Consider the following 17063-nt stretch of genomic DNA (forward strand, 5'->3'; position numbering starts at 1 on the left):
TTTATCAATATTTGAATATTTCTTGCTGAAAATATTGTCTCAAGATTTGTGTCGGATGATGAAAATTTGTTGGTGGCGTATCAGTTGCCCCCTATTTTCGGGGAAGTCCAATTTTATCGTCCGAAAATATCTAGATTCGGAGTTTTTTCATTTTTGTTGGGCATGAGTACAAATATATAAATAGTTGTTTATTACCATTTGTATTTAAATAAAAATAAAATACAGCTACATATTAGTGTTTAATTGACTGTAGCTCAGTTGGTACTTCCCCTTTGCTTCATGTTTTGACGGTCAAACTGGAGGAATTTGATCAATAAAAAACTTCTCAAAATCATAAATTTTGATTAGTTTCATTATTATTAATAACTCACCATTTTATTTAATTATTATTATTTTTTAATTTAATGAAAAGCATTTTTTTAATAAAGAGCAGTTTTTTTTTTTAATGAAGAGCTTTTTTTTTAGAAAATCGGTTATTTTTTTAATGAAGAGTTGTTTTTTTTTTTAATGAAAAGTGATGTTTTTTAATGATTCTAATTAATTTTATCATAAATAAAGAGGGTTTTTTAGTATAAATAGGCCAAGAATAGGAGAAAAATGGTGGAGCCTTCATCCCTGCTTAGCAGGTGATTCGGGATTTCTCAAAAGAAGAAAGTCATCCCCGTCCTGTGTAACAGACAAACAACGGGATCTTATTTCTCGTTGCGGCAAAATGTTGCGGCGAAGGGTTGTGGCAAAGGGTTGCGGCGAAGGGTTACATCGAAGGGTTGCGGCGAAGGGTTGAAGTGAACTGTTGTTGCGAAACGTCTGAAATATTTCGAAGAAGAGTTGCATCGAAGTGTTGCGGCGAAACGTTGCGGTGGATAGTCACGGCGGGGAGTTGCGGCAACACGATCGTTGCGATGGAGTGTCGCGTATTCCGGAAGAGTCTCCCTTGCCGCTCTTGCACGCTCTGAAGGTGATGAAGAAATGTAGTTTTCTGGCCTCGCCATGAGGGGGGATTTTCATGCTTATGTGGTGACGATATTTGGAGACCCCTTAACGATCATCAAAAGTACTGAAATTTTATAAAGGCGATGTCGACTCTAATTGAAGATTAACTGATTTGTTGTAGCCCTTGTATATGTATATGCTGATATTTGTAGTTTTTTTAATCATCTCATGTGACAATTATAGATGATAACAATGTATTTTTTTGTTGCTTCTAAAGTTGTTGTGGCTTCTTAATTGCGCAAAATTCTTCTGAGGTTTTTAGTCTTCTGAGGAATTTTATGCACATATGTCTTCTGAGACTTGTAGTCTTTTGAGATTTTTGATGTATCTGTGTCTTCTGAGGTTTGTAGTCTTCTTAGGTCTTTGATGTACCTATGCCTTCTGAGGTTTGTAGCCTTCTGAGGTCTCTGAGTATATTTGTGACTTCTGAGACTTATAGCCTTTTGAGGTCTTTGATTGTACATGTCCTTTCTGAGGCTTGTAGCCTACTGAGGTCTTTGAGTAGAGACCCTGTCAACCACTTGCTCTCATGGAGCCTTTCTAGTGAGGACCTTATCCACTACTAGCTTCCCATGGAGACTTGCTTCTTGGGCTCATCTTCTAGAGGCATGGTAGCTTCTCTTTGAGTCTTGTCGCTGGGGCTTGACTTTTAGGAGTACCGTATTTTCTCGTCAAGTATTGCCTCTTGGGCTTGAGTGTTAGGGGCATGATAGCTTCTCATCTTCAAGAGAGCTTTCTACACAAACATCTTTCATAAGAAAATAAGAAAATTTCAATGAAATGACATTTTAAAGCAACATGAAAATTATGCTAAAAAAAATTAAAAATTAAGAGTTTAAAAAATTAAGAGTTTATAAGTCATTCTTTTACTCAGATAAGATGAGTTGGAGTTATACTCCTCATTCGATAACTACAACGATTATCTTATGATTCCCCTCAAATTGTAAGTAACAACCCAAGTGATCTTGGCGTATTTGACGTTTAATTTTTTTCTTTAATTGTAAACATTTTTCTGTTGAATGTCATTTTGCTCGGTGGAAATGACAATTTTAAGACTGATCTCCACCATCTGGATTTCTTAACGGCCATGACCACTTGAGAGTCTCTTCATCTTTGATTGTTGTTAAGATGTTAACACATGACGTGTTGAGTGGCTTGTATTCTTTTTCTTATCGTTGCTCACGATTCCCCTGTAGTCTGAACTTTTTTCGTTATGAGATTTGATTGGTATCTCAAGCATTATTCTTGCTCTTGTCCCCCAACCGCTCAAATTGTTCCTTGTGAACAATGATGATCTCATCTGCAGAGATTTGTGCCTCAACATGGTGAACAAGGTCATAAGAACGAAATGTTTCCCTTATCAATAATGAGTAGAAGGGTATTGGGTGGAGCTCCCCAAGGAAGACTCCTCTTAGTAACTCCGGATCTACTTCCAAAATCTGACGGGCTTCAGCAGAGAATCTACGAAAGTAGTCCTTGAGCGACTCTCCTTCACTTTGACAAATTCGTGAGAGATGAGATGAATCATTGATGATCCTTCGATTTGCGATGAACTGCTCTGTGAACAGTCTGACAAGCTCGTTAAAGGTGTTTACTGTGCCCCTTGACAAAGAGTAGAACCAGATTCAAGCTTGTGTTTTAAGAGTATTAGGGAACACTTAACACAAAAGTGCATCAGAGGCACGTTGAAGGTGCATGATGGTTCGATAATGATCAATATGCTCGAATGGGTCGTTATCCCTTCATATGTATCGATATTCAGAAGCTTGAAGCCTATTGGAATGGGGTGTTGGAGAACTGCATCCACTAAGGGAGAGGATTCATGTATGTTACAGTGAGTGTAGAAGCGATCATTTTTCTCTAGGGGAAACTCTTTTTGAACAAGGCATCATAGTTCGTTACGAATGACATCATCTGGAAAGGCATGAAAATGTGGGAATGTCGGGTGAGCTGCACGTGATGGATGGGTAGAACTTGCAGTATCAGGAGTTCAACATCACAACCTGACAGAGGAAGTGTTCCTTCTTGAGGAGACGGGTCAGTACGAGTTCCTCATAGCGGTATGTTTCTCATAAATTGTAGAGTTAATGGTAAACGAATTCATCCAATGGTGTAGGCAGCGACTGTTGAGCCCCGCGTAGGAGCTGTATGATCTCTAATTGAGACTCCTCCATTATGGGCATTCGATCTTCTATAGGACCGAAACTCCTTCATTGGTAGGATAGCGTCTTCCAGGGCCGGAAGATGAAAAAGCATGCCGCCTTCGGCTTCGTGACAGCTCCCTGGAACGATGGGTATTGGAGCGGGATGCTCTGTTATCACAAATATTGTGTTTGGTAGCCATGCAGTAAACCACGAAAGTACTTTAGTTGTGGGATTGAAACTTTCCCACATACGGCGTCAAACTGATGTGTGTTAAAAAATTCGAGGCAGTAGAGTAATTGATTATCATCTTAGCGTTGCACGAGGATTCAACACACACTCAGATAAAAGGGAATCAATTTGTGATGACACCAAAAGTTTTTACATGGAAAACCTGCAAAGGGAAAAAACCACGGGGTCTGACCCAGTCAAAAAAATCTACTATAAGTTGATGATTACGGAGGCCTCTTGACCCACAGACGGGAAAGACTTACTAGCTTTCCAAGTTATAATGTAGACTGACAACATTTAGCCAGCGGTGGTCGACTGAGGTCAGTCGTGATCGACGGTAGTCAACGACAATAGATGACGGTCGGTGATGGTCAACGGAGGTCCGCGGTGGTCGACGATAGTCGAGGACGGTTGACGGAGGTCGGCGAGGATCGGCTTCGGCCGACGGTGGTTGATAGAGGTCGGCGGTGATCGCCGACAGTCGGTGGTGGTCGACGGTGGTCGGTGGTGGTTGATGAAGGTCGAATGACAGAGATGATGTTGGACTTAAGCTCTTTCTCAAAGCCTCAAGTTCTCTCTCAAGTCTATTTCCCTCATGTGATGGGTGGGTTCTATTTATAGTGTTCTGGGTGCAATTAATGCAGGAATATAAACCATTTTGATTGGACGGTCCGGAGAGCTTCTCTCAATCAAATGACATTTGATGAACATTTGAGTGCCTTAACGATGTCGAAACTGAGCAATCTTCAGCTCGTTGGATTCGTCTTGTCAAGACGCTCGATTTCACTATGAACTCCCTGAATAAGACATTCATTTGATCTTTCAAATGTGTCCGAAAATCTTTCAAAAATGATTTAATTGATTGATCTGGGCTTGATTTGACTCGTATTGGACTAATCTTGATATCATTAGATCTTTCTCATCGAGCTGACCAGTTTGACTATAAGTATACTAAAATTGGAGCTCTATATGACTTTTTTTCAAGATTTGAATATTTCTTGCTCAAAATATTGCCTCGAGATCCATGTCGTATATATATATAACTTTTGTGTTATGAATATAAAATTTCAGTGACTGAATAATATGTAATGCACACAAGGGTTCAAAGGCACATCACTAGATGTTCATTCAATTTGCAAGCGCTCTGAATCTAACTTAATGAAACGAAATAAATGCTGTTAAATGTAAGCCATAGAAGTACAGGAGGAGATGCCCTGAAAACGAGAGTGAGGCGACTTAATTTAAAGCAAAATTAAGGCGAGGTCAGTTTCTTAATTGACTATTCTAGTATAAGGCATTTAATTTTATACCTACTAAATTTAATTAATTTTGTATTTAATTTTAAGTAGTTCAAAACCTTGTATTTAATTTTAAGTAGTTCAAGTTCTTAAGGCAGCTGAAAATATTGCATTTAATACTTGGGACATATACATGCAAACCACACAATTTCTAGGTATTTACATATCTAATCCCATCATATTTATAACAATCAAATTTTTACCATTACATCAAAAATGTTATTATTAACTCTTGAAAAATAAAATACAAAGTATATTTATAACATTAGAGTATAACAAATATAAATATCAAATTTTGGGTGTTATAAGTTAAGGGCGGAACCAACATTATTTTTACACTGGGCAAAATATGACGTCACATTATTTTTCAAACGTTAGTTCAACCCTTATACATGGAAAAATATCACATCATGAGTGTTGATGGAAAAATGCATTAAGACTCCAATCACTATCTGTCACATGTACAATCCAGCCACGTTGTGTATTAAATTATTTAGTTTTTTATATTATCTATTATTTCATAAACAACTAAAATTATTTATTAAAATATTATATTTTTAATAAAAATGAATTATTTTTATTTCAAGTCAACATAGAAACACAGCATCATAACAACTGTAAAGCTATGCCAAATCAATATTGGATGTACAGAATTCAAATGCTTCGCTTTCTCTCATTATTCCCTTTAGATTTTTCTTTACAGAACACAAAAATAGACAAATGAATGCAAGCATCAAAGGGGCATTCATTTCTTATGTAATTACATATTTAACACCAAAATTTGATTTATTTATTTATTTATTTTTACATTTATGTCAACCAAATCTTTCATACTACAGCAAAAATATCATTATTTTAATGTTTAAAAAATAAAATATAACTTTTCATACATAGATAAAGAGGCGAATATGTTGAAATTGAACGTGTTTGATATGTAAATACGTCAGAATGAATTGGTATACATGTGTAAATCTTGCATTAATTGAACATGGGAATGTCAATTAAACTCATAAAAATTACATATCCTTAAATCGATGGTTCCATGCTACAATGTTGCTCAAAGGTGGGGTTAAAAAGCAAAATCCATGATAATAAATAAGTACTCCATAGTGACATTCAAGGGAAAAATTATAGGCAAAATTTTTGTGTGGTGTCTGATTAAGACTGTCAAAAATTTTAGAGTAGACAACACTAAAAAAAATAAATAAAAAGATGTATTTCAGTAGTTCAGATCGGACATCACACGTAAATTTACATGTGATGTCCATACTAAATAAGTGCTCTATTAAAGAACCTTGAACTTTGCAGTGTTTTACAAAACAAACCACACTTCCTCTTTATCTCCTCCTTTTCTTTATCATCGTCTCATACTTCCATCCCACATACATCCCACCTCTCTCTTCCTCTCTTCTCCCTCCCCTTCCTCTTCATCAAAATGTTTTCAAGAACCAGAAGCATCTTCCACATTGAAGAGGAAGGAGAATGGGATTTTAATATCAGCGAGGGGGGGTTTGCAGCAGAAACAGATGGAGCTGTAGGGCTTCAGATCATTACAAAACATGGTGGAATCGATTCCAAAGCCTTGTTCAGCTCAGCAATGAAGAAGAAGAAGAAGAAGAAGAAGAAGAAACCAGTTCTTAAGCATTTATCTGCTGATCATTTTCTCAAGTTTTGCTGCGCATGCAGTAAAGAGCTTAGCCTTCAAAACGAGGTTTACATGTATAGGTATGCCTCGGCTACTTTATTAATTAATCTTCAAGTTGAACTTTAATTATCATATTTATACCACACAAATCCTTAATTTTACATTAAAAAAAAAATCACCTTTTTGTTTTTTAAAGAGTGGAAGACACCTTTTCAAGCATAGGGAAGGTGGCATGAGTTAATAAAACTATATCTATTGTTTTGTAAACAAAACAGGATTAATTTCTAATGATGTTTAAAAATGTAATAATTAAGTTAATAATCTATATCTTTTATGAAAATTCATGTTTAATGATTGTGATTTTCTGCTGCATGTTCAGGAGAGACCAAGGATTTTGTAGTGTAGAGTGTCGTTATCAGCAAATTTTGGAAGATGAGAGAAAAGAACTTGATTCAAACAGCAGGCTGAGAATTATGAGGACACCTAATTATCAGCATGAGAGATCAAAAATTCAAGAATCTAGCAAGAGAGCTAACATTTTCGTTGCTGCGTGAATATGTGCGGACGACAACATTAGTGTGAATTTTACCACGCCATTGTTGACACCGCACCGTCGCCCGCATGTACGATTGTCTGTTTGTTGTACTAGGAACATATGTGGAATTGTATGAAGACTTTATATGAACTAAAACTGGGAAATATATAACTTCGTAGATGCATTCACAAAGATTTATTATCCCTTTGGGTTAAATAAAGGAATCAGATTTAAATTAACGGTCTCGGGCATTAAAAATGGTGTTTCTAAAAAACAATCCGAAATATTTTTATCTTAGTTATTTTATGCATGATCAAGAGTATAATTTCAAATTAAAGATCTAAGGTTTTGTTTGGGCCAACTGTAGCTTATTGAATAATCTATTGGTAATTTAATTAAAAATGATCTGTTGATAAGCTAGGTGTATTGGCTATTAAAATTTTTATTTTTTGAAAAAGTCATACCGTTATTAGAAAACTGTCACCACACCTAGACAGGTGCAGTGTGAAAATGTTGTTTTCAGCATTTTGAAAACGCATAAGCTTTCAAATCGCAGTTTAACCAAACAGGCTAGATGCGTTTTCAAAACGCCACCGCATCAAATAAGCTATCCTAAACAGACCCTTAGTTAGAAACTTTAGTAGCGTTTAAAATTGTTTCATTTAAATTCTTTTATAAGTATTTAACGTTGAATTGACCTGGATATATTGGGGCATTTATATACATACCACAAAACTTCTTATGTATTTACTAATTTACATATCTAACACCTTTTTTTTTTTATATTTATAACACTTAATTTTTTTTTTCTTTCACCACAAAAATATCACAATTATTAAGTTTTGAAAAGTGAAATGCAACTTTTTTTCATAAGTTGAGAGGTATAGATGTAAAACTTTAGGTTAAGTGTTAGATATGTGAATAGAGGAATTGTGTGGTATGTACATGAATCTTGTGCTCGTGTGTGCGCGAGCATGTTTGCGTGCGTGTGTGAGATACATAGATTACAACTTGATATGTACATTTTCCGTGAGTGCAAACCATAAAAAATGACATCCAAATTTCGTCGGAAGAACTGATCTCATCGCTTCTTATACGGATAGTGCTTTTCGATCCAAAAATTTCGTCTGATATAAATCAAATTTTTGTACCACGAAGGAAGAAAAACATGTTTAATTGGTTCATATTCTTCTTCTTCTTTTTTTTTTGGGGAGAAAAATGAGGGCCCAAATCAAATTTATTAAAACAAAAAAATAGTACAAACAAAGCAGACTAGGGCTGTCAAAAAAGCTCGTTGTTCGCGAACAGTTCGTGTTCGGTTTGTCAATGAGTTCGTGTTCGATTCGTTCGATAAGTAAACGAGACAAACGCGAACAAATTTTTTTCGTTCGGTTAGTTAGACGAATCAAACACGAACAGTGATGCGTTCGTTCGTGTTCGAATCGTTATTGTTTGAAACATAAAAAAATATAAAATAATTATATATAAAAAATTTATTATATTTTAAAACATTAAATTTTATAAATTATAATATATAATAAAATTATAATAATAATATAGTAATATACTATATTAGTAATATACTAATATAGATATTGTATATTTATATAATATAAGTTATATAATTAATATATAATATTATTTTTATATATTAATATTAGGGATGTCAAACTGGCTCGTCGTTCGCGAACAACTCGTGTCCGGTTCGTGTTCGGCTTGTTCGTTAAAAAACGAACACGAGCTTATTTCAAACAAACTAAATTTTAAACGAACCGAACACGAACACAAGCTTTGTTCGTTCGTGTTCGGTTCGTTTACACCCCTAAAGCAGACCCAAACTAGAGTGTATACACAAGAGAAAAGAACAAGAATACAACAAAGGAGAAATAGAAAGACTGGAACTAAAGAAAGAAAAGTAGCAACAAAACTCTAAACGATCTTCTTCAGATCATTAGCATCTCTAATATGAACAGCTCCAACAAAACAGCAACAACAGCAACCTAATAAATGGTTGAAACCAAATTTTCGTCCAGATTTAACTGCAAGAAACTTACCAAAATAAAACTTCCAAAGAATGGCAACGTCACTGAGTAAGAAAGGGTACGTCATAGCTTAACCTTAAAACAAAACCGAAAAAGAAAAGATCAAGATAAGTATCTTAAATATCATAAAAATAGCAATAGCACCAACATATCAGTCACAACAGAACAGCCACAAGAAGAAGACTACAAAACCGAATAGCTCCAACATAACAACTACAACATCAACCTCTCCAGAAAATCAACAGAGAGCACATATCGGCAAGAAAAACATCCTTAAGAGAAGTAAAGCAACAAAACAAAATGATGTAACATGAACAATCTCAAAGCACAACATGAAACAAAATGCTGCAGAGACCACCAGCAATAAATCACAATAGAAATCACGAGCAACTAGCAAACTCAAAACATTACAAAGCAACACTAACCTAAAACTAAGGAAATAAAATCTCAGAACAAACCTTTCATAAATAGTTTAAACCAAAATTTCTTCCAAATTTAATGGCAAGGAGATTACCTAGATAAAATTTAAAAAAAATAGCAAATTCATTTAGTAGAATAGAGCACAAGCAGAGAACGTATAATAAGAACAAATTTCCATTTCCTATTCTTATAATTAAATAATCAATGTAAATTATGAGTACTAAAATCAATAGATTTATTATTATTCTTGAAAATCTTAGAGCTCCTTTCAAACTAGATCACATAAGAAAAACTTGTAAAGCTAATGAATAAAATCTTCCAGCAAAACTTGTAAGAAAAGCTATCAAAATAATAAATGGCTTGAAAGATATTACAAGGAGCAATAAAAAAATTTTCATTCAGCAAAACAATTTTATTAATAGAATAAGAATAAGGACATTCATAAAAGAGGTGGTCATGAGTTTAAAAACTATTATTACATAAAACACATGTTAAATTTATATGCAAACCTTCTGATGAAAGTATATCCGGTTTTAAGGCCTTTAATAATGAATTTTAAAGTATGTATAGCATATCTTAAGGAAGAAACTGTAAACCAAATCATTTTAAACCAATTAACAGAAGGGAGAGATGCATAAAGAGAGTGATAAATATCTTTATGAGAAAGAACCAAACTATTCTTCTAAGAGAGAGTGGAACCATTAGTAATAAAAATCTTACTAAGAGAATCAATATAAATATACAGGGCAAAATGATTCAAAGGAAAATTCCAATTATTATTATAAATAATATCCTTAAGCTTAGTGTTAAGAGGAAGATTAAACCAACTAATAATCAATTCACCATAAGTTTCAACCAGATATTTGTCGTCCAACCAAGGATCAAAGTTAAGAAACATAGAAGAATCATTAGTCAAATGGAAAGTCATATCAAATATAAATTTAGAAGCAATTCTTATAAACTTTTTTAATAAAAGAGATGAAGTATGGTTGGCTCTCTGCAAAAAGAACCATAATGATTAAAAAGCCACTCACTTAAGTGAGAATAATAATTGTAACATTTATAAATAAATTTAAATTTGCACAGAACATTAATATTATCCAAGGAAGGAAGGCATAAACCACCAAAATGTTTTGGAAGGCTAATCTTCTTTCAAAAGTCAAAATGAAGTTTCTTAGAATCTTCAATATTCAAAAGAAATTTAGAAATCAGATAAGAAATTCATTTTCTTAAGCCTTTAGGTAATATTGAAGAACAAAACAAATAGTAAAATTAATCAGTTGAAAATGACTAGCCACAGATAAAAGTTTCATCTTCTAACCTGCTAGCCACAAATAGATCTTATCTAAGAGCTCATGATAGTCATTAATAACTAATTTAGAAGGTTTGATGGTGACATCAATGTAAGTTCATAACAAATTTTTAATAGTAAAACTACATAAACTACAAATTAAATTTTGGATATTATTATTAGCACTTTTCAAAAAAGCAATAGTAGATTTAAAAAAGTTAATCTAAAGTTTAGAAGATTCAAAAAATTTACTATAAGTTTCAACAATAAAATTAATATAATTAGCACCAGCCTTACTAAAATAAGAATGTCATCAACATAAATCAAATGTTTAATCGAAAAGACATGACCAATATCATCTAAATGTTTATCAAGCAAAACAGAAAGTGAATTCATAATGATAGGGAAAAAGGTAAATGAAGGGAGGATAACTCTATCTCAAATCAGAAGAAGAAAAATAGTCTTTTAAATCATTATTGATAATAACAGATAAATGAACATAAAAAATCGAGGCAATAATCTCGTTTATAAACTTATTAAGAATCTCAATATTCTTTTATCTCTTAAGCAAAAAAATAAAACTTTATTAACCTTATGAAAAGCTTTATGAATATCAATTTTAGTACAAAACTTCCTAGCACAATTCAAAGAATTAAAACCATAAAGAAGATAATTACTTAAAATGATATTATCAGCGATATCACGACCACTAATAAAAGGAGCCGGAGAAGAATAAATAATTTTAAGAAGAATAATCTTTAGCCTATTATCCAACAAAATAGAAATAAAGTTTATAAAAAGTATTACATATAGAGACTGATCAATATTCCACAAAAGAATTTGATAGTATTACCCTTAGGAATAAGCGCTATAGGAAACCCTATTAAGAAGTTTAGAGGAAATGAAGAAATAATAAATTGTAGAAATACAGTCATTACTAACAATATCCCAAATATCTTTAAAAAATTTTAAAGTGAAATCATCAGATCCAGGAGTTTTGTTAGAGCCAATAGAAAAGAAATCCTTTTTTATATCAATATCAAAATAACATTGGGTCAGAAAGGGCCTATCGTCATCAGAAACATAAAAATTAGTAGGAAAATTATCCCCAAAAAAATGATCATTAGAAGCAGGAGCATTGAGCAGATTAGAGTAAAAATAAATAGCTTCCTTAACAATGTCCACATGATTTTGAATATAATTTCCATTAACTAAAATCTCTTTAATATTATTCGAGTTGTGTCTGACTCTAGCTTTCTGATATAAAAACCTAACATCATCTTCACCTTTAGATAATCAATAGCATTTAACTCTTTGCTTAGCTTATCTGTAATCGCAGTAAGTATCAAAAATCCCATCTTTGTGGGAAAGTGCCATATTGATTGTCTCTCATATAGTAAAGGGGTTTTCTTATATTAATTTGGTAAGTTCTTCCCCACTTAATTGTCATTCTCTTTTGGAAGTTTTTCATGTTGAAAATGTGAGATACTAACATTTTTTATCATAAATTGAAAGTGTCTAAATTTTGGATTTCATCACGTGTGAGAGTCCTACTACATTCGTTGTTTTGACATAGTTTTTGGTCTCTTTTGTTGTTTACGTGATTATTTGGATTGAGATTTTTTTAGTGAGGATGTTAGCTAACATATTCATTATGGTTCAACTGACTGTTCAATTCTTTTTCCACATGGCTGCACTGTGACGTGAGATGAATATATGTAATTCTGGACTGTTTTTATTTGAATTTTTTCTTTAAAAGTATCAAACTTATGGCTTCTGAGATTGACTAAAAATTGTAGAAGTCTATTTTTTACATGTTTAGCTTGTAAAGTGAATTCTGCATCTGATGTATCATATATAAGGTTGTCATTGTTTTGTTTCAAACAGTTTAACTAAACAAGAGCAGAATGATTATTTTTCCAGAAACAACTGCCTCACAGCTGTTCTCACACAACTGTAACAAACAACCAGTCAGCTTTCCTACAGCACCTTCCTAGGGCAGCGCAGCTGTAGCTGCGCCAAATAGAGCCTAAGATGGATAAGATTCTTAGAAATAACCTTGATGATGACATCAATTTCCAACCTTCGGTGAATCAGAGGAATGCAACTCCTTAGAGGTTTCTTTAATTTAGAAAATTTTAGATTAAAATCAGAGGGAGAGAGAGAGAGAGAGAGAGAGAGAGAGAGCTAAGGCTCCTTAGAGACGAGAGCCGATGAAGAAGAAATGAGAGAGAGCAAGAGTCCCCCCTCTTCCCTCTTGTCCGCCCTTTTATACATGAGGTAAAAAAAATAAAATAAGATTAGTAGGACATTAAGAACTATATTATTGACTTCTCTCTGACCAGTGTCGTGAATATTATATATTGTCTGCTGATATCAGATGTTATCGGTATGATAGCCATCCTGAATGTCTGGGATGGCTGGCGCACCAAAATTTATTATATATATAATTTTAAAATACCAAAATGCTATATACTTAAGTATAAAAGTGTGAGATATGTAAATACTTAAGAATTGTGTGTCACGCATAAAAATATTCGTAATTGTTATTATTGAAAGAGATTTATCGCAAGGCACAACATATTCCTTTATATAGACAAGTGAAGGATAAATAGATTTTATGAAATGATAAGAAAGAATAATATTATAATAATATTATTTATTATTTTATTATACGGAATCAAAAATATCAATTTAATATAAATTGAGGTAATTAAAAAGTTTTTTTAAATGTTTCGCTTTTGATTAATTATATTTCAATTAATATTTATGATTAAATTGGTTTTGATTGTCCTCGTTTTAATGTGAAATTGTGATTAATATGCATGAAAAGTGTTTTTGTTTTTTTTAAGCAACTAAAAAATTAAATAGCTTAACTTTTCTTATGTGTGATTGTTGCATGCTAAAAATGCACGTCAATAGAGTGATAAAAGATAAAAGGGGCGGCTCAGTCAATATGGCCTGCAATATATTTCAACTAATTGAAGTTATTATAATTATTTTTTTTGAGAAGATAAGGTAATAGACTTTTGATTAAATTATAAAAACTAGAGAACAAATTATGAACATAGTTTGGCTACATCAGTCTTATGATCATAGTTGGGGTACAATATTCATTAATGATAATTGGCGACAATTGTTGGTGATTGCTAGCTTTAAGCTTTCTTTGGAATATTATTTATAGAGTTTTGGTATGTGTTTTTCTAATAAATTTGACCAAATCACAAAAATACTCCATTAGACAGTTTGTCTCAATCTCTTTTATCATTCTTTAATCATTAAAATGTCTTAATGGCCACATAATTGTGTTATCTTGAGCATGTTGAATTTCTTTTGTTGAGAAGCTTAATTTGACTGCAAGTGTGCCAATTTTGGTTATCATTTAATTTTTCAATTATTGTTTTAAAGCTTTCAATCATACTTCAAGTGTTTGGTCAAAGCTCATTTGGGATTGTATTAAATTGCTTTTAATGTATTTGGCTTCTTAGTTATTATTGAGATATTCAATTTGGCTATAAAGCTACTTAAAAAAGTGCTAGAATTAGTCTGAATTTTACTTTTGATTTTTTTATCTAATGTGCATTTAAGAGGCTTGATGGAGAAGTATAAAGAGAGTAGGGAGAATCAACATATGATTTTTATTGACTTAGAAAAGCTTATGATGAGGTTCCAAGAGAAGTTCTTTGGATAGTTGCAGAAAATAATGGTGTTGATATGACTTACAGTAAAGTCATTAAAGAAGTCATTAAAGATATGGATATGTATACTAGAGTTGTTAATTTTGTTTGAACAAAAGAAGGATTGAACAAGTACTTCCTATTTCAGTTGGAGCACATTGAGAATTAGCTTTAAGGCCATATCATTTTGTTTTAGCTAAGGATGCTCTTACTGCACATTTACAGGAAGTTGTATCTTGGTGTATGCTTTTTGGTAATGTTATCCTTCTTGCAGATAAGACTAGAGAGAGAGTAGAAAAAACTTGAATTATGGAGGTCAACATTAGCGTCCAAAGGCCTTCGTTTGATTTGTTCTAAAACTGAATACATGGAACGTAATTTTAGTGGTAGTAGATCTAGTAGTAGAGATGTAACTATGAGTGATCATATCAATAAAAGAAGTGAACATTTTACATATCTCAGGTCTATTGTTCAAAGTGATGGTGATATAGATGGTGATGTTATTAGTAGAATTCAAGTTCATTGTTTGAAGTGGAGGAATGCATCGAGCCTATTATGTGTTGAAAAAGTATCGCTTAGACTTAAAGGAAATTTTTATAAGATGATGGTGAGATCAGCAACGCTTTTATGACACTGAATGTTAGCCTTTAAAAGAAGCATAAAACTAAGTCAAGTGTTACTGAGATAAGAATGCTTAGGTGTACGAGTGGCTTAACACTTAGAGATAAAATGTAAAATGCATGTATCCGTGAAAGATTGGTGTATCTCCAGTGGTAGACAAGATTAGAAAGTGTCATCTCAGATGATTTGGTCACATTAAATACTGACCATCTAATGATTAGGTTAGGAGAGTAGATGTTTTAGAATTGTCTTATGTTAAGAAAGGTAGAGTTAGACTAAAAAAAATGGGCATATTATATAAAAATAATCTTAATTTATTATAATTAAATGAAAATATGACACTTAGTAGGAATAATACAGAAAAATGATTATGTAGCCGATCTCACTTATCAAGATAAAGGCATATTGTTGTTGTTGTTGTAACTTGCATTAACATTCTTTCATGATCAAATGTTTTTTTATTGACAATTCAATTGATTCACCATCAACAATTTTCCACCATTTCTCATAAATCTCGACGAAAGGCACAAAACTTGAGGAATTTTTTTAGTAAGAAACACTCAAACTTTGATTAAAAGTTTAAATAAACTTATTGTCAAACTGACCAACTAGATGAGTCGAACACAATGATAACAAAAATTGGTCCAATTCAAGTCAAATCAATCTGATATCGAGCTATTAAACCACTTTTAGTGCATAATTAGAAGATCAAACGTATTTCAAATCAGAAATGCTTATAGTCAGATCAATCGAATCAACAAGCATTGCATGTAAACTTATATCATTAAAAATGTGAATTTTATTACCTTGTTATCTTGAAAAAATGAGAAAAGACTGTGCATTCTAAATTTATAAAAGAGAGTAAGGAAAGATATACACTTGAATTACTTTTTGGCGCGGTGAAAACAATCCCATAATAAGAGAAATAGTCACAATGATTTCAAATTGTTTGATTCGATGGTTAGCATCAATTTTGAGGTGAGACACCTGAAGATATTCATAAAATGAGGAATAATAGTACCAAAAGTATGTATATTGCGATCATAATAGGATTGAGAAGGGAGAATTATTATATTTTTATGTGTTAGAAGATTCAATGATAGTTTTACATAAATCATTCAACCATTATAGCCAATTTTGCTCCTAGAAGATGAGCTAAGGATATATTTAATGGAGTAAATTTAATGAACTTTTGTTTGTTGCTAATGTATATGCTTGATTAATTTGTTGATGAATGACACATTCCTTCAATGAATTATAATATGTTCGAATCCTTAATTTTATTAAAGCTAATGTTCAAAATTCTCCCAAGAAATTTTACAACGTTCAATCATTATTATCAAAGAGAATGAAAATTTCTAGAAAGAAGTCCTAAAGCAAATTTTTTGTGCGCAATCTCAGAATATTTAAAATCACATTTTCTTAAGGGCTTTAATAGTTTCATTTAAAAGTTTCTTGACAATGATTGTACTGTTAACATTGATTGCCAAATGTAAGTTTCAAGTAACATAGTCGGTGATGACTAAATATCATTGAAAATTAGGTACCAACAGGTTGTCGATGCACTTCGCTTCTCATAGGGAGGTAAATTGGGAAAGCAAGAAGGGTGAAGGAAAAGTCTAAATATTCTAAATATGTTGATTAATGTTCCAAATGATGATCAAAACTTTCAAATTCTAAATGCCTGAGAATTTTGTAATTTGTGCACTTCTTCAAATGTGAAGCTACGAAGTAGTTTTAGATTTTCAACGAGCAATCCAACTATTTCAAGATGAATCATTGGAATGTTGTAAAAAGCTTAAATGAACCTTCCCTTTATAATTTCTTCTTCTTTAGATTTCATAATACCAAATATACTAAAAATTGAGCAATGTAGAAGACATCACAACTCCAAATGCGAGAATATATCGGATGTTTAAATAATCTCAAAGAACTTTTAATTATATTTTTTTGAGTATTTGATTTTGAAGAAAAAATTTAAATGATTTTAAAATTATTTCTTAATAGTTTGATTCAAATATTTTTTATATTTTAAAAATCAAATTTTATATCAAAACCCTATTTAATAATTCTTTTTCTAGAAACAATTATATACACATCACTCAAAATATTACTACTTACAAAATCTAGCACCTGTATCATATGTTTGAACTACTGAATCAATGTAT

General features: G+C 32.2%; 1 protein-coding gene across 1 annotated transcript; it reads left to right on the forward strand.

Moving 5' to 3' along the window:
* Positions 1-5997: 5997 nt before the first annotated feature.
* Positions 5998-7032, forward strand: LOC110026058. Its single transcript, XM_020726832.1, has 2 exons — positions 5998-6389; positions 6689-7032. The coding sequence occupies exons 1-2, from the start codon at positions 6100-6102 to the stop codon at positions 6861-6863; spliced, it is 465 nt and encodes a 154-aa protein (XP_020582491.1). The 5' UTR covers positions 5998-6099; the 3' UTR covers positions 6864-7032.
* Positions 7033-17063: the final 10031 nt, after the last annotated feature.

This window comes from Phalaenopsis equestris, unplaced genomic scaffold (genome assembly GCF_001263595.1).
Source record: "Phalaenopsis equestris unplaced genomic scaffold, ASM126359v1 Scaffold000347, whole genome shotgun sequence".
Classification (NCBI taxonomy): domain Eukaryota; kingdom Viridiplantae; phylum Streptophyta; class Magnoliopsida; order Asparagales; family Orchidaceae; genus Phalaenopsis; species Phalaenopsis equestris.

Bases quoted from the DNA above. Each gene is read 5' to 3' on its own strand.
- LOC110026058 (XM_020726832.1), top strand. From the start codon at position 6,100: ATGTTTTCAAGAACCAGAAGCATCTTCCACATTGAAGAGGAAGGAGAA. The intron at 6,390-6,688 runs GTATGCCTCGGC...CTGCATGTTCAG, and splicing joins AACGAGGTTTACATGTATAG to GAGAGACCAAGGATTTTGTA.